The sequence below is a fragment of the Chrysemys picta genome, chromosome 5, assembly GCF_011386835.1.
Source record: "Chrysemys picta bellii isolate R12L10 chromosome 5, ASM1138683v2, whole genome shotgun sequence".
NCBI classification, from domain to species: domain Eukaryota; kingdom Metazoa; phylum Chordata; order Testudines; family Emydidae; genus Chrysemys; species Chrysemys picta.
The window spans coordinates 144710157-144730640 of record NC_088795.1 but is presented as its reverse complement, the minus strand read 5'-3'; the positions used below and the strand labels follow the sequence as shown (position 1 = coordinate 144730640).

At 64.2% G+C, this 20484-nt stretch overlaps 1 protein-coding gene across 8 annotated transcripts; it reads left to right on the top strand.

Moving 5' to 3' along the window:
- The first annotated feature begins 37 nt into the window (after positions 1–37).
- On the top strand, positions 38–19405 carry CCDC142 (coiled-coil domain containing 142). Of its 8 annotated transcripts, none has more exons than XM_065598494.1 (13): positions 81–159; positions 1038–1163; positions 1322–1413; positions 8027–8192; positions 9127–10632; positions 11368–11454; positions 11701–11862; positions 12310–12470; positions 12726–12878; positions 13490–13604; positions 14609–14786; positions 15596–15807; positions 19086–19405. In XM_065598494.1, exons 3-13 carry the CDS (start codon positions 1363–1365, stop codon positions 19340–19342), a joined length of 3048 nt encoding a protein of 1015 aa, XP_065454566.1. In that variant the 5' UTR covers positions 81–159; positions 1038–1163; positions 1322–1362; the 3' UTR covers positions 19343–19405. The 8 variants fall into 8 exon arrangements, with proteins under 8 accessions (XP_065454570.1, XP_065454566.1, XP_065454567.1 ...); XM_065598495.1 differs by having other exon boundaries at positions 108–329; positions 1325–1413; XM_065598498.1 differs by lacking the exon at positions 11368–11454 and having other exon boundaries at positions 38–329.
- Positions 19406–20484: the final 1079 nt, after the last annotated feature.

The following is a 20484-nucleotide window of genomic DNA, read 5'->3' as shown; positions in this document are numbered from 1 at the left end:
TTGTCCGGGGCACGACATCCCTGAGTCCGCCATCTTTGTTCGGGGCACGTCATCCCTGAGTCCGCCATCTTTGTTCGGGGCACGACAGCACGCTGGTTCCAGGGGCTCCACGTGCGTTTGCCAAACAGCAGCAGAGGCTCTGGCAGCAGCGCTCACTGGGTCAGAGACTCCAAGCCCCGCGCTGCCAGGGCTCCCTGCAAGGACACAGGGAGAGCGGCCAGGCTGGGTCAGCCCTGGGGCCCATCCAGGCCAGCGCTGGCATCGGGGAATGAACAGAGCTGGCATCCTCGAGTGCCGGCCAGCCCCGGCTCCTGGCAAACCGAGGCCAGGCCAGTGGTGCCCCAACGTTTCCCGTCACATCCCCCCAGCAGGAATGGAATCTGCTCCCTGCTCCCCGTTACTGCCCCGTTGGGCTGACAGCGGAGCTGGGGGGCTGAACTGGGGATGGTGGCGTACTGGAGCTAGAGCTAGAGACGCAGCTGGCTTGGGCCAGAGAGGGGCTGGGTGGTGCTCCCTCCCCACCCTCTCTGGGGGCTGGCCCAGGTCCTGTAGCATGTCCCCCCCCCCCCCCCCATGTTTGGAGCATGCCCCACAGTTTGGGGACCACTGGGCTAGGAACACTTAGAGCATGGGATTGCATCCTGGTGACTAATAGCCTCCATGAACTTACCTAGCTCTTTTTTAACCCAGTTATACTTTTGGCCTTCACAACATCCCCTAGCAAGGAGTTCCACAGGTTGACTGTGCATTGTGTGAAAAAATACTTCCTTTTGTTTGTTTTAAACCTGCTGTGTATTAATTTAATTGGGTGACCCCTGGTTCTTGTGTTCTGCCAAGGAGTAAATAACACTTCCTTATTTACTTTCTCCACACCAGTCACGATTTTATAGACCTCTGTCGTATGCCCCCTTAGTCGTCTCTCTTCTAAGCTGAACTGTCCCCGTCTTTTTAGTCCCTTGTCATATAGAAGCTGTTCCATACCCACAATCACTTTGTTGCCCTCTGTACTTTCTCCCATTCTAATATTTTGTTTTCAGATGGCGTGGCCAAAACAGCACACAGTGTTCGAGGTGTGGGCGAGCCCAGTGCCCGGGGGGAATCCTACAATCACACACGGGATGGGCAATTGAGGACAATACTGTGACTACAGGCAGGAAGCTAATGTGAGTTTGCGGTTCCCCAGCACCCTGGCAGGATCCCCAGAGGGTTGGAAGTGCTCAGAGGGCTGCTCCGACTGCCTGCCTGCCTGCCCCCTCTCCGGGACTGCCTGGATTAGGAGCTGATTAGAGCTGCTATTAAGATCATTTCTCTCTGGCTTTAGCAGCAGGCAGCTGCCTGGAGCCGTTGCCTGGACAAGGAGACATGGACAAGGAGAGCAGCCTAGAGAGAAGCCGCAGGAAGGCCTACCTTGAGGTGAGGACTGGGGGGAGCACTGCATCTGTGCTGTGTCTTTTTGGGGTGCAATGGGAGCAGGGGACTGAGGCCAGTCACTGGGGATTGGAGGGAAGGCTGAGCTAACCCCACAGCAGCCCTGTTACATGGGGCCCCAGCTGGTACAGGGAGGCTGGGTGTTTCTCAGGCCAGGCAAGGGGGTGAATGTCTCCCAACACACCACAGCCCTATGGGTGGGAATGTTGGTGAGCCCCAGGCACTGAGTTGACCATGGAGCCAAGAGGGAGAGTGGATCCCCAGCATCCTGCCCCCCTTACCCATCATCTGCACAGGCACCCCCTGAAATTCTCCCCCCAACCCAGCCAGAGGAGACACAGGTTACTGTACCCCGTCGCCAGCCCCAGCGGGCAATGGCTCTGCGGGCAGAATGCCAGCCACCCGGAGAAGCAGTGTCCTCAAGAGAGGGGTGGGCTGGAAGCTAGGCCCTGGCGTTGGGATCCCAACACACACCAATGGGCCTGGCCTGTGGCAGGCCAGCCCCCTGCCTCAGTTTCCCTCTGTAAAGTGGGGACAGTGCTGTTGCCCTGGAGGTGGGAGGTTAGTTAGTTACCCAGGATTAGTTGGTCTGTAAAGAGCTTTGAGAACTGCCACCCAGAGCACATGGCCGGGGTTAGGGTCTAATGGAGACAGACACCAATGCCGAGCTCCGCAGAGCAGAGCCGCACAGTGCACGGGGCTCAGGTGCACCGAGTCACTACCAAAGCTGCGAGGAGTCCTGGCCCCCAGCCCATGTGCACTATGCCCCTTTGGGGAACATCTCCTCACAAGCGCCGGGAAAGCCAGGAGCAGCACCAGGTTCACCTACGTCCTGCCACAAACCCACCGTTCCTGCACCTCCACACTGCCAGGGCAGGGCGAGGTCCTCCCCTCCCCCATCGCTGTACGCTTCCATTCCCCCTCTCTGCACCCTTCTCCCCTTCCCCATTGCTGTACCCCTCTACCCCCCTTCCCTGCACCCTTCTCCCCTCCCCCATCGCTGTACCCCACCCTTCCCTGCACCCTTCTCCCCTCCCCCATCGCGGCACCCCACCCCTTCTCCTGTTCCCTAATCCTCCTACCCCCTTTCACTCTCCGCCCCTTCTCCCCTCCTCCATTGCTGTACCCCACCCCACCCTTCCCTGCACCCTTCTCCCCTCCCCCATCGCTGTACCCCACCCTTCTCTGCACCCTTCTCCCCTCCCCTATCGCTGTACCCCACCCCACCCTTCCCTGCACCCTTCTCCCCTCCCCCATTGCGGCACCCTTCCATCCCCTATCGCGGCACCCCACCTCTTCTCCTGTTCCCTAATCCTCCTACCCCCTTTCACTCTCCGCCCCTTCTCCCCTCCTCCATTGCTGCAACCCTCCCCTCCCTTCCCTGCACCTCTCTACCCTCTTCTCCCTGCTGCTCTCCTCCATCCTACGGAGCAGCCCCCTGCGCTCCAGCCAGGCCTGTGGGTTACACAAACTCCTTGCCACGAGTCATGAAGCACTGGGGTGGCTTCCCTAGGCGACAGGGTGGGTGCGCAGCCCTGTCCCTGGGCTGGACGCGCTCTGGGCTCAGGCGGGGAGACGTGCAGGCAGAGTGCAGCTGGGTGGCTCGTGGGAATGTGACAGAACAGGAGAAGGGGCGAAGGGGTGCAGGGAAGGGAAGAAGGGAGCGGAGGGGCAAAGGGGTGGGGGGCACCGAACAGGGGAGCCAAAGAACTGGGTTCCGCAGCTGGGCTGGGGCAGGTGGGCAGCGAGGGCCAGGAGTCGGTTGCTCAGCCCTGGGGCCAACCACTGGGCTTTCTCCATTATCCATCTCTCCTCCCCCACACCTAGAGCTCCCCCTCCCCCTGTTAAACCCAGGTCCCATCTGACTCGCAGGGGGCAGCTGATAGATTGCAGCGCAGCAGGGACCAGTGTCATCTCTGCGGCCTCTCTAGCAAAGTGCAGGTCCCTGACCACTTCAGTTTCCTCGCCCCCCTCCTGGCCTGCCTGCCCCTGGCTGATGTGACGGGGAGGGGCACGGAGAGTTTGGTTAGAAATTAGCAGAGTCCTGGCGCTTGCTGCTCCTGGGGAGTTGGGGGAGGGCAGCACTGATGAAGTCAAGCCCGTCCAGTGGCTTTTCCTGGTGCAGGAGATGAGCGATCCCAGCACATGCACGCCTGCCCTCCCCCCACCCCCAACGAGCACCCCCACCCCGTCCTACATGCACATGCACCCACCCATGTGTGCACACAGCCCACCGCACAGGTGCATGCACCGCCCCCGCCCATCCTCCAATGTGCACATGGACCCCCCCAGACAAGGCTCAAGTGACCCCACACTGCTTTGGAGAACTTCGCCAAAGAGCATTAAAGCAAATCTTTGCAAGAACATGTCGGAAGCCCCAGCAGACCCAAGGCACAGACCATCCCCGCTCGGGCTCTCCCTCCCTTCATCGCTAGCTCCCTGTGGTCACCCCGGCAGCTGCCCTCCACACGCCAGCACCTACTGAGCTCAGCACTAACTCAAGGGGAGCCTGGAGCTGGCTTGGGAGCAGGGGAGATTCTGGAATTCGTTCTTCCCGGACAATGCCTGGCTGGGGTTACCCGGCGCCCCTGCTCTCTCAGAGAGTGGATCCTGGGTGTATTCAGGGAGGCCTGGCTGGCTGGGCTAAGTAGGCCAAGCAACTGACCTGGTGGCACATGCTAAACAAGGAGATTGGCAGGGATTAGACCTCAGGATACTCTTGGCTTTCAGTCCACTCCCTTCATGCATAAAGCAGCCCCTGAGGGAAGGGGCTGGCAGTGCCTGGGAGACCTTTGGGCTGGGGTCAGCCCTCAGCCATGCTAGAAAGCGGAGCAGAAGTATAGAAAGAGAGAAACTCCTGCACCGGATAAATCTGGGGGCCCTGCTAGCCTGCCGCTCCCCCGTGCTGCGCTGGAGCAGACCAGTGGGCACACCTACGTGGCAGGCCTGCCTCCTGCTTGCACCTCATCGGACTAGTTGGCAAAGTGCAAAGGTCCCATAACACAGGCTGTGCAGGGAGGGAGGGGAGAGCCCAGCTGAGGGCCAGCCCAGCCAACCCCTCCCTGCTAAGTCCTTACCCAGTCCTTGGATGAGTTGTTTCTGGAAGGGCCTGGGGCATGCTAGGCAGAGAAGGCCCGGCCGGTCTCTGCCCCAAAGAGCACGCTATGGGGCAGGCAGCAGCAGGGCTCCGGCAGTCACTGGCTACGCCAGCTTATCCAGGGGGCCCAGGCACAGATCCCGCCCAGCACCTTCTGCAGGGGCATCATACTTTATGGGGAACATGGGGGTCTCTACCAGGGTGTTGCAGAGGGTTCTGCATGGGGAATCAGGGGGGTTTGGCCAGAGGCATCACAGGGGGGCTCTACAGGGGGTGTTGCAGGGAGCTCTGTAGGGGGCATTGTGAGGGGCCGTGGGGGGGCTCTGTAGGAGGTTCAGCAGGGGGCTCTCTGGAGGGTGTCATGGGGGGCTCTGGAGGGAGTGTCGCAGGAGGCTCATGGGGGCTGTTGTGGGCGGTTCAGTTGGGGTGTTGCAAGGGGCCCGGGGGGGGGTTTATGGGGGGCATTGTAGGCGCTCTGTAGGGAGTGTCGTAGGGACATCATGGGGGTTCAGACAGGGGTGAGATGGGAGGCTCTGCAAGGGTGTCACAAGGGTTCAGTGGGGGTGTCATGGAGGATTCAGTCAGGGGTGACATGGGGGGTTCATGGGGGGCTCTGCAGGGGCATCATAGGGGTTCAGTGGGGTAGGGTGACCAGACAGCAAGTGTGAAAAATCGGGACGGGGGTGGGGGGTAATAGGAGCCTATATAAGAAAAAGACCCAAAAATCAGGACTGTCTGTATAAAATCGGGACATCTGGTCACCCTACAGTGGTGTGATATAGAGGGTTTATGGGGGGCTCTGTGGGGGTGTCACAGGGGTTCAGTCAGGGTGACATAGGGGGTTCATGGGGGCTCTGCAGGGTTCACTCAGGGGTGACCTAGGGGTAATCATGGGGGACTCATGGCAGGGGCAGTGTCTGGCTGGCTGCAGAGGACGCAGCAGGGAGTTCCACAGGTTGGCGACGGTGCGGGAGTGGTGGGACCTGTCCCTGAGCCCTGCCCCACAGCCCAGCCCGCTCCACCGAGGGGCAACCCGGGAGGGGGAGGGGCAGATACAACCCTCGGCCCCGCCCATCACCGTCCTTACGTGGCGAGACAGCGCCTTCCCTTATCACGTGACGGAGCGGGCGGGGGGCTGAAGCCGGCGGACCCTCATCACGTGCCGATTCCTAGCCCGCTGATTGGGCGTTGGCGCCCAGCTCCCCGTTCCGAGCTGGGGGCGGTTCGGCGAGCGGTGGCGGCCGGTGAGTGTCGGGGCCGGGGTGGGGCTGGCGGGGCCGCGGCTCTGCGGCCACCAGGGACCCGGCGCCGGGCCCCAGGGGCCTCCGGGCGGCCGCGGAGCTGCCGGTTACCATGGCTACCGCGGGCCGCTGAAGTGCCCGGATGGAACCGGAGGTTTCCCGTGGGGGCGGGGCTAATTCCGGGCGAGCCACGCCCCCTGCCTGAGCCACGCCCCCTGGCCTCTTGCCCCCCCCCCCCTTCACCCCCATCCTATTCCCCCCCCTCCGCCCTTCCATCCCCCTCGGGCCCGCAGCCGCCGGACATGGAGGCGGGGGGGTGAGGAGGGGGAGTCAGGCCGGTGCTGAGGGGCGGGGGGGGGAGATGTGCCCCCAGCACCCCCGAAGTCTGGGATCTGCAGGGCCCCCCCCCCATAGCCCTGTTCACCCCTTACAATCACCCCCTGCCTCGGACTTGCTGCTCCCCGGCCGGGCTGAGGCCGTGTGGGGCGCTGCCCCCCCCCTGCCCTGGCATCAGCCCATGCCCGGGGGGGGTGACGGCGCTGCCCGTGGGACCCAGCTGAGGTCACTCGATCAGGGTGAACTGCAAACCGAACGGGGCAGAGAAACCCCAGACGCTGGTGGATCTTCCAATACTTAGATTTACCAACCAGCACAAAACAGCCTCTGTGTTACCTCACTGGTTACTCGGAGTCCAACCAACGCAGTTCCCTTAAAGTGCCCGGCCTCAGGCCTCCGTCCAGACACACCTGTCAGATATGATGATGATTCCTGAAAATCTTATCTCATCATATAAAAGAAAAGATTCTTCCAATCCCAAAGGATCAGCCACACACCCAGGTCCAATTATAACTTAGATCTTATCCAAAATACACGCTAATAGCCAATTCTTATTAACTAAACTAAAATTTATTAAAAAAGAAAAGAGCGAGAGAGTTGGTTAAAAGATCAATGTACAGATAGACTTGAATTCAATTCTTGAGGTTCAGATGCGTAGCAGAGGTGAGCTTGTAGTTGCCAAAAGTCCTTTTAGAAATAGTCCATAGGTTATAGTCCAATGTCCATATTCAGGGTGGCTCTAGTCAATGACTGGGGATCTCAATCCTTATGGCTTAAGGTTTCCCCCCTTGAAACCCAAAGCAGATCTGAGATGAAGTAGGATTGTGTCCGCTGGAGAAAACAATAGGCTTAACTCTCCTTCTCCCAAACATCCTGGCAATTAGCACAGGGTAATTTATCCATTAAACAGTTCAGATACAAGTTACCACAACCTTCAAAGAAACATAGAGACAATAATACTATTTCACTCAAGTATCATCATAAATATTAATATTCCTTTTTTGCTCTTTGAATTAAAGTTATAGCAATAGACAAGACTTGTTTGCTTACATCACAAGCCCTGAGCAAACCTCTACTCTTGAGATCTCTAACAATGCAGACTTGCATTTCAAAGCTCTGTTCATTTACAGATCTTCCTAACCAGTCCTGAAGGCTCACCCATGGGTCAGGTCAGTCTGAGTTAATTAACTCTTTCTGACCCTGTCACCTTCCAATGAAATATTATATCACACTCATAACGTCACAGGCCCGTTCTGGGTCTGTCTCCACTGCAGCGTGAGCTCAGGTTAGATCCTGGCCTTGAGCGTCTGTAAGCCCCGGTGTGGAGCTCTTACACCCTGGCCCCGCCTGAGGCTCCAGCATCTACACTGCATTATGTGGGCCTGAGTCCAACCGCCCACATCCCAGAGTTCATGCACCCTCCCAAAACGTGGCCACTCTAGCCCTCTGTTCCTGGTGCAACGTGGGGAGACTTGACTGGCCACTCAAGCTGCCTGTCCAGAAGACAAAGAAAGTCAGGGCTTGGGATCATGTCTACTTTTGTCAGACTGCCAGAGCACGAGTCCAGTGGGGCTGCCGCATCTACATTGGGCTTGAACCCTGGCTCCAAGCTTGACTGAGGTGCAGGTCCTCCACCCCCCGTGGGGTCCTGGGACCCTGGGTCCAAACCCTGGGTTAGCATGATTTGTGTGTAGGCAGAAGGGGCTCACACTGCAGTGTAGACACACCCTCGGTTCCTGGGTGCCCGTCGCCTGCACTTGGGGGTTGGGGCACTGCCCTAAGGTGGCAGCCGAGGTCCATGTGACTAGGGCTGTCAGGAGATGGTGCTGTTGTCCTCAGGAGGGGTCAGGGTCAGAGGCAACTAAACTGGCGGCTGCCTCTGCGGGCGATGCTGAGGTTGACCCACCACCCTTGTCTCTTGCAGATGATCGAAGTAGACGGCATTGGCCTGAATGCTGTCTTCATCCTCATCATGTCGCGCATGTCGCAGGCCTCGGGCTCCATCCTGCCGCCGCTGAGCTCACTGGTGGGGCCCAAGAAGGTGTCTCCCACCGATGGGCAGAGGGAGCGAGAGGAGTCAGCCGACTCAGGTGAGGTCAGAAACTCGGTGGGGCTGGGCAGCATCGTGCCGTGACCGGTTCGGGCAGGAGGAGAGCTGGACACCAGAGCCTCCCATTGAAGGCAGAGACCATGAGCCCCAATTGAGGGCTGTGACGGCAACTCCCTGGCTGCCTGTGGTGGCACAGGCCGCTCGCTGCGGTGCCAGGGCATGCTTGGCTGCTGCCAGCTCAGGTAGACACCTGGGGCTGGGGTGGCTGCTCTTTTTAGTCTCTTGATCCTTTAATTGCATTTGTGCCTCCTTCCTGCAGCTCCTTTTGTTCAGTCTGGGCCATTTAATCCCTGGGAATTACCGGCAGGGGAAGGGCAGCTGAGGTCCCAGCAGCTGCAGAGGTGGTGCAGCAGAGACAGTGATGCGGGAGGGTAAGAAGCAGGGCAGGCTGAGGAAGTGCAGGGGGCTGGCGGCAGGGAAGATTGAGAAGGAGCTGAAGATGGCAGGGGGTGACCTGCAGGCTTGTGTCACAGCCCTGACAGCAACGGGCAGCAGGGGAGACAGAGCTATGCTGGAGCTGCCCCCTTGTCCCTCTGCAGCACTGACACTGTAACCCTGGTCTGTTCAATAGTGCTGGTGCCTCCAGCAGCCAGGCGAGTGATGGGGCTAGCTCCTTTCCCCAGGGCAGGGCTGGCGGGGGTCCCCAAAGAAGTGTGTGGGAGTGGTGGGTTGAGGATGGGGTAATTATGGGTGGTCCAGGGGCTATAAAGCAGGTCCCCTGTGGTTCCCCAGGCCACTGGAGCTGGGGGTGTCCTAGGGAGTGTTGGCGGCACAGCTGCAGGGGCATGACGGGCCGTGGGGGGGCATATTTCTGCTCCCCTCCGTCTTGTGCCCTCTCCGTTCAGCCCCAGTCTGGCTCTGCTTTCGCTGCTGGGGGAGGTTACAGGGGGTTCCTGGGGCTCCGTGTCTTGCAGGCTGCAGCTCCCTGAGCGGCTTTGCCAAGTCCCTGCAGAAGGCAGAGGCCCTGCTGTGGAACTGCGTGAACCCCAGTGTGCGGCGCCTCCTGCAGCAGCAGGCCAGCGCCAGTGCCTACGACAGCGACGAGGAGGACTCGCCCGGCGCCCTCGCCCGCCTGGCCCAGGTGGAGCGCAGCTACCTGGGGCTCAGCCGCTGCCTCTGCGTGCAGGAGAACCCCCGCACGGAGACCTTCCGAGGCCACGTCAAGCCGGCGGCCAGTGACACGGCCCAGGGCGCCTTCTCCTACCACCCCGTCTACCCCCGCGTGGCCAAGCACTGTGCCACCTTGCACGCCCTGCTGCAGCACCGCCACCGCCTCCGCCTCTCCCACGAGTACAGCCGCCGCCTCAAAGGGGCCTCGGACTTCGTCCGCCACCTCCTGGCTCTCTTGGCGCGGAAGGACCCGGGAGGGGACCCTGGGGGGGGCGGGCAGCTCAGGGGACTCTGTGAGGAGCTGCGGACTCACACCAGCCACTGGAGCGGGCTGCAGCGCAAGATGCGCAGCGACCCCTGGCTGCGGGTGCTGCTGCTGCAGCATCACGAGTCGGTGACGCACATGAAGCAGGCGCTGGGCCTGCTGGCCCTGCACGCCATCCGCCTGGTGGAGCGCTACGTGGAGGTGCTGCTGCACTGCCTGGCACGGGCCAGCCCCGCCGCCGTCTCCCCTGCCCAGCTCTCCGACCTCTTCCAGGGCCTGGAGATCTACAACCACGTGCTGAGCGACCGGGCCCTGGAGCGGGCCTCCAGCGAGCCGGGGGCTGATCCCGCCACTCCACTGCGGCGCAAAGGGGAGGTGTGCGGGGGTGCTCAGGCCTATCCCATTGGGCGGGTGCTGGGCGTGCTGGCAGCCGAGAGAGGCAGGCTGGCCGCCCACAGACTCCACCAGCTCCTCCTGCAGCGGGCACAGAGGGACTGCCTGGAACAGGTGCACTGGGAGAATGCTGTGGTGCCTTGGTCCATGGACCGCAGCAGCATTAGTGAGACAGATGTGGGGTCCCCTGGGCCCCCCACAGTGGAGGGGCTGCCGAGCCTCCCCAAGGAGCTGCAGGTGCTGTGCAGGGAGGACAAAGAGCTCCTGGACCTTGTTCTGGGAGTCCTGGTGGCCTCCACCGACACGCTCTGGCACCATGTGCTCAAGAGGCCCAAGCAGGAGAAGCCCCCGGCAGAGGAGGGCCAGGAGCCCCCGCTGGTGCCGGCAGCCAGCCCGGGCCTGGACGAGAGGCTGAGCTCGGCCTCCCTGCCCAGCTGGAAGTCCGTGCGCTGGCTGGACGCGTCCTACTCGGAGGCTGCCGAGGTTCTGTATGCGCAGTACCGCCCGCTCTTCTGGGAGGCCGCAGCCACCTCACTGGCTCATCGCCTGGAGCTGCGGCAGGACCAGGCACAGCCCTGCGGAGGCCTGCCCCCGTGCACAGAAAGGGCAGCAGCCGCGCTGGCGCAGGAGCTGAGCCAGGCGCTGGGTCAGGGTGAGTGCAGGGGGGCGGGGACTGGGACATGGGGCCTGTCCCCTCTAGGGGGCGCTGGCTCCGATCTGGTCTCAGGGTGGGGGCCTGGTTGGGAATGGGGCACAGGGTCTTTCCCCTCCAGGGGGTGCTGGCTCTGATCCGGCCCTGGGGCAGGGACTGGCTGGCTGGTGCGGGGTGAGGGTTTGGGTTTGCGCCCCCAGAGGGTTTGAGATAGTGCATCTCCCCTCTGGGGGCGCTGGCTCCCATCTGGCCCTCGGGCAGGGACTGGCTGGCTGGGGGATTGGGAATAGGACACGTGGCCTGTCCCCTCTAGGGGGTGCCATCTCCGATCTGGCCTCAGGGTGGGGGCTTGGTTGGTTATGGGGGGTGGGAATGGGGCACAGGGTCTTTCCCCTCCAGGGGGTGCTGGCTCTGATCTGGACCCAGGGTGGGGACTGGCTGGCTCAGGGGGCAGGGTTTGGGACACGGTGCGTCTCCCCTCTGAGGGTGCTGGCTCCCATCCAGGTTAAGGTTTTGGTGCCCAGATATCCTTCCCATCAGCGCTGCGGCGTGGCCCCTGGTGCAGGAGTTGGGGTCTCAGGCCAGGGGTCTGCCCCGGCCTGGCAGCATCTAGCTCCCTGGTCGGCACCAGCAGCAGGGAGCCAAAGGCTGCCTGGCCTGATCCCCTCCTCCTCCCCCGGGGCTGTGCCCAGGGGCAGGGCCTGTCCTGGTGCTCACCCCTGTGTTCGCTTGCAGCCCGCGTGCCCCTGGAGTGCGAGGCGGCGCTGCGGCGCCTGTGCATGTGTCTGATCTCTCAGGCTGTCTTCCAGAGCTGGGACCGAGGTAAGGCCCAGGGGCTGCTGGCCTGGAGGCCCTGAGGCCGGCAGGAGTGCTTTGGGGAGGCCTGGCTGCTGGCACTGGGACTGGAGGGGCTCTGGGAACAGGGGACCCTGCGTGGGGTATTTTGGGGGCACGCTGGGAGTGGGGAGGCTCTCGGTGACCTCAGGGGGACAGGGGCAGAGTGTTTCAGGGCCCCAGGGTGCTCCCCGTTGGCCAGGTGGCGGCAGCATCTCCCTTCCCTCTCCGCAGGGTTCTGCCAGGCCCTGGGCTCCAGCCTCAGCGATAAGTGCATGCCTGGGCCCAGGACAGCGGGCACGGCGCACAGCAGGACTGCCCAGCTGCTCCGGGAGCTCCACCCTCCCCTGGCCTTCGCCCTGAAATGCCTGGAGCCTCCGCTCGCTGCAAGGACTGGTGAGTGAGGCCCTGCCCAGATGCCAGGGGTCTCTCGGCTGCAGGGCTGGAGACTCAGGGCAGCGGAGGAGTGTTCTGTATCAGCCAGAGGGGGCGCTCACCGTGGGGGGCAGTTCCTCATGGGGACATGTGCCCCAGTACTCTGCAGAGAAATCAGCTTCTAGGGCCCTGGCACTGCCTGTCCGCCCCACCCCCAGGCCACCCCGGGTGCTGCCCGGCCCCACTCCCATGCCCCTAAGGCCACCCCTGGCACTTCCTGGCCCTCGAATCCCCACACCATCCCCCTCACACCCCCAGGCCACCCCTGGCACTGCCTGCCCCCTGGCACTGCCCGGCTCCACCACCCCAGCGCCAGCTCTCCCTCCCCCACTTCCGGGGCCACCCCTGGCACTGCCTCCCGCCCGAGTCCTCTCCCCTGCGCCAGCTCACTCTGTTCCCTCCCTGCAGCGAGCGGCGACCTCGTCTCCCCAAGTCTCCGGCTGGAGCTGCTGACTCGCTGCCTGGCCACAGGGCAGGCCTCCTGCTCCTGGCTCATGGCCAAGGCCTATCAGCACCTTGCGGCCTGGTCCCTCTGCCCGTTCCTGCTCGTCACCCAGGGAGATCTCCAGGCAAGTACGGCTCCTGGGATTCTTCCTCGGGCTGGGAGATGCTGGCTGGGCCTGGGGCCTCTCCCTCCCACAGCCACAGGGACCCGACCCCCAGCACCAGCTGCTCCCAAGCCGGAGTCCCTCCCTGTAGTGTGCCCGGGCGCAGCGGGGATGGGGCTGGGATCCCAGGCCTGGGGAGGGCTGCAGCTGGCCCCCAGCCAGGCTCTCTTTGGCCATGACTGGGCTCAGGGCCTCATGTCTTCCTCTCCTCTGCAGCTGTTAAAGGCAGAGACCACCAGGTTGGCGGAGCTCGTGAGTGGGGCCTTCCCTGAGGGAGAGGAGAGCCCCAGGTGGGTGCGGCCGGCCCTTGGCTCCCACCAGGAGCGGCAGCTGTGCCTACAGATCTACTCCACTGCCACCAGCATCCAGGTAAGGGACCTGCCCTGCCTCATGGTGGCTGCGCAGGGTTTGGGTCTCGGGGCTTCAGGGGAGGGTCCCTGCCTTGGGCCAGCTCCTTCCTCCCTGAGCCGCAGCCCTTCTGGGAGCAGGGGCCAGGCCTGGCCGCACTTCCCTGGCAAGCCCCGGGGAGCTGGGGCCAGGGAGCTTGGGCCGGGGAGCTGGGCACGGGCTGGAAACCCCTGCATGGAGGGTTGGAACAGCTTCCTGTCCCCCGCCCTGTTCTGCTGCAGGGCAGGGCTGCCGGGGTGGGGCCAGCAGGGACCTGGCGAGGGGGACTGGCTCTGATCCAGGTGGGCAGGTCATAGGGGGAACAGCTGAGGGCAGCTCTAGTCAGATGGGTGGTGTGGAGTGTGCAGTGCTGGCTCTGAGCTGGGTAGGCTGGGGGCGGGTGGCCCCACGGTGGTGGCGCTGGACAGAGGCTGGCTCTGCTCCATCTCCTGGCACACGTTCCCGGGACACTGCTACATCCTGGCAGGGCGCACTGTCGTCCTTGCTGGACTAAGCTGACAGGTGCCCGAGGGTGGGGGTGCCAAGCCGGGCTCTCCCGGGGGTGCTGGCCCAGCTCCCCCTCTGTTCCCCAGAGCTTCTCGCAGGACGTGCTGCGGATGTTCTCCAGCGACTGCAAACGGATGTCGGCAGAGATCTTCAGCCAGACCATGCCGCTGGGCAAGCACTGGAGAGCAGGCCTCCGTGCAGGTACATCCCCCCGTGTCCTCTGTGCCCAGCCCCTGCCCGCCGACAGACCCGGTGGGCAAAGCAGCTCAGAGCTGGCATGTCAGGCTGAGAGCAGCTTCCTTCTTGCCCAGGCCTGTCCCGGACCCTGCCCTGCCAAGGCAGTCCGGAGCACCAGCTCTGGGCCCAGGCCCTGCTAGCAGGCCACTGACCCGGCTGTCCCCTGTGGCACTCCCAGGGCCCCTGGCATGCTGGGCTGGCTGCAGCTTGAGTCTCTGGGGCAGCACCATGCCCACAGGGCCCCGGCCAGCTCTGGTCCCAGTGAGAACGGGAGGTACCTGCTGCTGGGGGCGCAGTGTGAGCACTGCCCTCCCCCATCCTGCCCCTCCCTCCAGTGGTCGAGCACCTCGGCAGCCAGCGCCCCCTGGGGGCCGAGCATGGCATAGCAGGCTCTTTGGGGCCATGGTGGGTTACTGTAAAGTCTTGCCCTTCAGGGGCGGAGTGTCCCACAAACAGGTCCATCGGCCTCACACCAAGTCCTTCCTCCCTGCTCCCCGGGGTTTGCCCACCTCCTTGCCCAGGCCCCGCTCTCCTCTGGGCTCCAGCCGGGGACCCGGCCGTGAACAAGCAGGGTCTGCGTAGTCAGACCACTCCCTGCTCCGCCTGTCACCAGGCCCTTCCCACAGCTCCGGATCCGCTCCAGGCTCCCCCAGGTGGGAATTTAACTCCCTGCTGCCCTCGCTGCCCAGCTCCGTCCCTCGTGTGGCCCTTCCAGCGCTTTCCGGGGAGATCTGGGCCCTGCTCCCTGCTGCCAGCTCTCCCTGGGCATCTCCTGCTTCCTGTCTGCAGCCCGCCTTCCTACAGCCGCCCAGCTGCCCATCTGCATTGGGCCTACCACACTAGGAGTTGTACCCGCGTGCCCTAAAGCGCTCCCCGTAACCCTTGCAGTGCCAGTGTGAGGCATACACTCCTCACAGCCCCCTCCAGCCATGCCGGGGTAACGCTGCCCCCTCCCCTGCCTCTTTCAGACCTGCCCAGCACCCCGAGTGAGTACGCCTTGGCCGCCGCCCAGAGTGTCCTGGGCCAGGTCCTGCAGGGCATCCAGCTGCTCCCGCACGAGTCCCAGGTGCCCGCGCTCACCCACGTCATGACAGCCTTTGTGGAAGCCTGGATGGACCACATCCTCACCCAGAAAATCAAGTTCAGGTACTGGAGCTCACGGGGTGGGGGGCTGCGGGTCAGGATTGAGGGGCACTAACGGAGCTGGGACGAGCCCAGGGCCGGGGTACCAGGGGGCTGTGGGGCAGGATTGAGGGGCACTGGCAGAGCTGGGGGGAGCCCAGGGCTGGGGTACCAGGGGGCTGTGGGGCAGGATTGAGGGGCACTACTAGAGTTGGGACGAGCCCAGGGCCGGGGTACCAGGGGGCTGCGGGTCAGAATTGAGGGGCACTGGCAGAGCTGGGGGGAGCCCAGGGCCGGGGTACCAGGGGGCTGTGGGGCAGGATTGAGGGGCACTGGCAGAGCTGGGGGGAGCCCAGGGATGGGGTACCAGGGGGCTGCGGGTCAGAATTGAGGGGCACTGGTGGAGCTGGGGGGAGCCCAGGGCTGGGGTACCAGGGGGCTGTGGGTCAGAATTGAGGGGCACTGGCAGAGCTGGGGGGAGCCCAGGGATGGGGTACCAGGGGGCTGCGGGTCAGAATTGAGGGGCACTGGTGGAGCTGGGGGGAGCCCAGGGCTGGGGTACCAGGGGGCTGTGGGGCAGGATTGAGGGGCACTACCAGAGTTGGGACGAGCTCAGGGCCGGGGTACCAGGGGGCTGCGGGTCAGAATTGAGGGGCACTGGCAGAGCTGGGGGGAGCCCAGGGCTGGGGTACCAGGGGGCTGTGGGTCAGAATTGAGGGGCACTGGCAGAGCTGGGGGGAGCCCAGGGCCGGGGTACCAGGGGGCTGTGGGTCAGGATTGGGGGGCGCCCAGGGCTGTGATCTCTTCCCCGCTCTAACCCTGGGGCTCCCCAGCCTGCAGGGTGCCTTACAGCTGAAGCAGGACTTCGACACGGTGCGGCAGCTGGTGCAGTCGGAGGATTGCGGCCTGTCGCCTGAGATCAAGCAGTCCGTGCTGTCGCTGCGCATCTTCCAGCAGATGGACAATGCCATCATCTGCCTCTTACAGCAGCCCAGCAGCAAGGCCTACCTGCCCTCCCACACCTGGGAGTCCTTCCGCAAGTGCTGTGAGTGCCGTGGGGCCGCAGTGCCCCCAGCCAGGTGCATGATGGCGGGTCAGAGGTGGGAGCCCGGGCGAGCAGAGCTGGGCCCTGGGTGGGACGTGCCCAGAGATGGGCTCTGTTGGGTGCTGTTCCCGGCACACAATCAGCATGCACGTGCTGAGCACGCGGCGCCCCGCCCCCAGGCCCGGGGACAGGCTGGACTCGCTCAGCTCTGCACTGGCTGTGGGGGAGCACTGGGGGGCACCAGCTCCACCCTGCACGGCACCCCGGGCCCAGTGGTGTCAGGGAGGTTAGCGGGTGCCCGTCGAAGCGGAGGTGCCAGCCCGTGGCTCTTTCTTGAGCAGCCTGCTGACAGCCTTCCGTCCTGGAGACACTCTGGACTCCTGGGTCCCGCCCTCCCAGCGGGGCTGGGCCTGGCTGGGCACAGGGGAGCAATATCCCCTTGACCGAGGCCCTCCCGTATGTGGTGGGGCTGGGTTGACACCCTGGGCTTCTCAGCTATGGGGCAGTGGGCTGGGATCCCCCGTGCTGCTGGGTTTGGGCTCCTCTGCAGATGGCAACAGCCTGTCCAAGGGGCCCCTACCCAGCTCCCCAGGAGATTAGCTCGCCCCAGACCCCTGCGCATCTGCTGGGTGATTCCAGGGTGAGCAGCTGTTTGTACGGAGCGGGCAGGAGTCTGCGTGGGGCACCGCCTCCCCTGGCTCTGATCGGCCCCAACGGGGCGGGGGGCCAGGGCAGGGGGGGCCGGGCTGCATGGAGGGCCCAGGCAATCACAGCGAGTGAACGGAACACAGCGATGTCAGAGCCGGGGTAACCTCCCCCGCCGCCCCCTCTAACCACCCCTCACGACACCCTCCCCCACAGCTAACCTCCCCCTGCCCCCCACAGGCTAACTACCCCTCACCACCCCCCACAGCTAACCTCCCCCTGCCCCCCACAGGCTAACTACCCCTCACCACCCCCCACAGCTAACCTCCCCTCTGCCCGCCCCGGCTAACCACCCCTCACGACACCCCCCCCCCACAGCTAACCTCCCCCTGCTGCCCCCTCTAACCACCCCTCACAACACCCCCCCCCACAGCTAACCTCCCCCTGCCCCCCACAGGCTAACTACCCCTCACCACCCCCCCACAGCTAACCTCCCCCTGCCCCCCACAGGCTAACTACCCCTCACCATGCCCCTACAGCTAATCTCCCCCCTGCCCCCCACAGGCTAACTACCCCTCACCACCCCCCACAGCTAACCTCCCCTCTGCCCGCCCCGGCTAACCACCCCTCACAACCTCCACCCCCCCCACAGCTAACCTCCCCCTGCCCCCCACAGGCTAACCACCCCTCATAACCCCCACAGCTAACCTCCCCTTGCTGGCCCCTCTAACCACCCCTCACGACACCCCCCCCGACAGCTACCTCCCCCTGCCCCCCACAGGCTAACCACCCCTCATAACCCCCACAGCTAACCTCCCCTTGCTGCCCCCTCTAACCACCCCTCACGACACCCCCCCCCGACAGCTAACCTCCCGCTGCCCCCCACATGCTAACCACCCCTCATAACCCCCACAGCTAACCTCCCCTTGCTGCCCCCTCTAACCACCCCTCACGACACCCCCCCCCGACAGCTACCTCCCCCTGCCCCCCACAGGCTAACCACCCCTCACCATGCCCCTACAGCTAATCTCCCCTCTGCCCGCCCCGGCTAACCATCCCTCACAACCTCCACCCCTCCCACAGCCAACCTCCCCCTGCCGCCCCCTCTAACCACCCCTCACGACACCCCCCCCCCCACAGCTAACCTCCTCCAACCCCCACAGGCTAACCACCCCTCATAACCCCCACAGCTAGCCTCCCCTCTGCCCGCCCGGGCTAACCACCCCTCACAACCTCCACCCCCCCCACAGCTAACCTCCCCCTGCTGCCCCCTCTAACCACCCCTCACGACACCCCCCCCCGACAGCTACCTCCCCCTGCCCCCCACAGGCTAGCTACCCCTCACCACCCCCCACAGCTAACCTCCCCTCTGCCCGCCCCAGCTAACCACCCCTCACAACCTCCACCCCTCCCACAGCTAACCTCCTCCAACCTCCCACAGGCTAACCACCCCTCACAACCCCCACAGCTAACCTCCCCCGCCGCCCCCTCTAACCACCCGTCACGACACCCCCCGCCACAGCTAACCTCCCCCTGCCCCCTACAGGCTAACTACCCCTCATAACCCCCACAGCTAACCTCCCCTCTGCCCGCCCCGGCTAACCACCCCTCACAACCCCCCTCCCACAGCTAACCTCCTCCAACCCCCCACAGGCTAACCACCCCTCATAACCCCCACAGCTAACCTCCCCCGCCGCCCCCTCTAACCACCCCTCACGACACCCCCCCCGACAGCTACCTCCCCCTGCCCCCCACAGGCTAACCACCCCTCATAACCCCCACAGCTAACCTCCCCTTGCTGCCCCCTCTAACCACCCCTCACGACACCCCCCCCGACAGCTAACCTCCCCCTGCCCCCCACAGGCTAACCACCCCTCATAACCCCCACAGCTAACCTCCCCTTGCTGCCCCCTCTAACCACCCCTCACGACACCCCCCCCGACAGCTACCTCCCCCTGCCCCCCACAGGCTAACCACCCCTCACCATGCCCCTACAGCTAATCTCCCCTCTGCCCGCCCCGGCTAACCACCCCTCACAACCTCCACCCTTCCCACAGCCAACCTCCCCCTGCTGCCCCCTCTAACCACCCCTCACGACACCCCCCCCCCGACAGCTACCTCCCCCTGCCCCCCACAGGCTAGCTACCCCTCACCACCCCCCACAGCTAACCTCCCCTCTGCCCGCCCCAGCTAACCACCCCTCACAACCTCCGCCCCTCCCACAGCTAACCTCCTCCAACCTCCCACAGGCTAACCACCCCTCACAACCCCCACAGCTAACCTCCCCTCTGCCCGCCCCGGCTAACCACCCCTCACAACCCCCCTCCCACAGCTAACCTCCTCCAACCCCCCACAGGCTAACCACCCCTCATAACCCCCACAGCTAACCTCCCCCGCCGCCCCCTCTAACCACCCCTCACGACACCCCCCCCGACAGCTACCTCCCCCTGCCCCCCACAGGCTAACTACCCCTCACCACCCCCCCACAGCTAACCTCCCCTCTGCCCGCCCCGGCTAACCACCCCTCACCACCCCCCTCCCACAGCCAACCTCTCCTAGCTCTCCCACCCCCCCAGCTAGCCTCCCCTCGTGCCCCCCTTGCCCCCAGCTGACATTTCCTCTCCTTGGCTCAGGCTCACACAACGGCGTCCGCACTCAGGACTTCCCCTCGGGCAGCCTGAACAGCCTGGAGAGCCTGGACGTGCAGGCCTTGCGCAACAGCACCGCCCTGGAGACCCAGAGCTCCGACCTCCTCAGCCAACTGCAGGGCAGCTGCACCCCGGAGTCCTACCTCCCGAGCACCCAGCAGGAGTGGCTCTCCCTGCGGCTGCACGGCACGCGGCGCTGGAAAGTCCCCAGCCTGCCCTGCACCAAGAGCTCTGAGCCCTGAGGGGCTGGCTGCAGCCCAGCCACCTATCTGTGGTTAGAAATACAACAGCCAAGTAGCCCCAAAGCTCCCTGGCTCCGTGGTTCTGTTCTGCCCCCATGGGATCCGCTGCCCCACGGCCTGGCCAGCCAAGGCGTGCCTCGGCAGGGTGGCACATTCCCCGACCTGCCTCCTGGAGCAGACCACAGCCCGTCTCCCCTTGGGACTACAGATCCCAGCATGCAATGGGCCTCTGCGAGGACAGCTGGGCAGGGAACTCCCTGAGCCAAGGCCCGGCAGCTGGCTGGTTCCCCACAGCATTAGCAGGAGAGGGCTGGGGCTGGGGCTGGGGCTGGTTCCTGTCTGAGCTGCCCCTGGGCCAGGCTCTCTGCCTACAGCCAGCTCTGCAGGGAGCCCCTGGCTCGGGTGGGGTGGTGGACAGCCTAAGTGTTCTGGGTGGGGTCGCTACCCCCCCAAACAGCTCGGCCCAGTGACTCTGGCCTGGCTGCATGGACCAGGCCCCCTGCAGACTGTTAGCCCTACACCCCTGGCCTGGCACTGGGGTCAGCGCCCCTACTGAGCCCCCACCCTGCTCCCTCTAGCACCATGCCGGGGCATTAGGATCAGAGCGCCCCCTACTGCCACCAGCCCTGGGATCTCTAAGGCACACAGGTGCTGTGGCTGCAGAGAGCAGCGTTGGCAGGCCTCACTTCGTGGGGCGATCCAGCTGCGGGCTCCAGCCCTGTGGACAGGGCCGGCTCCAGGGTTTTGGCCGCCCCAAGCAGCCAAAACCAAAAAAAAAAAAAAAAAAAGCCGCGGCCGCGATCTGCGGCGGCAATTCGGCGGGAGGTCCTTCACTGCGAGCCGGAGTGAGGGACCATCCGCCGAATTGCCGCCGAATACCTGGACCTGCCGCCCCTCTCCGGAGCGGCCGCCCCAAGCACCTGCTTGTGGAGTACCAGAAAGGGAACGGCCCTGGGGCTCTGAGCTGTGTTCTGCTCGCTGCGGGCATGCGCAGGGCGGACGTCCCAGCTCCTTACAATGAAATCCATGGCAGAGACCAGTGTGAGAGTGCCTGGGGGTGGTGATGACTCATTTCCATTTGTAACTAACTAATGAGAGGCGCTGGGGTTTGGTGGATTGTACATGACACCCTGAGTGACACC

Bases quoted from the DNA above. Each gene is read 5' to 3' on its own strand.
- CCDC142 (XM_065598493.1), top strand. From the start codon at position 8,157: ATGGGCAGAGGGAGCGAGAGGAGTCAGCCGACTCAGGTGAGGTCAGAA. The intron at 12,879-13,489 runs GTAAGGGACCTG...TCTGTTCCCCAG, and splicing joins CCACTGCCACCAGCATCCAG to AGCTTCTCGCAGGACGTGCT. The intron at 15,808-19,085 runs GTGAGTGCCGTG...TCCTTGGCTCAG, and splicing joins GGAGTCCTTCCGCAAGTGCT to GCTCACACAACGGCGTCCGC.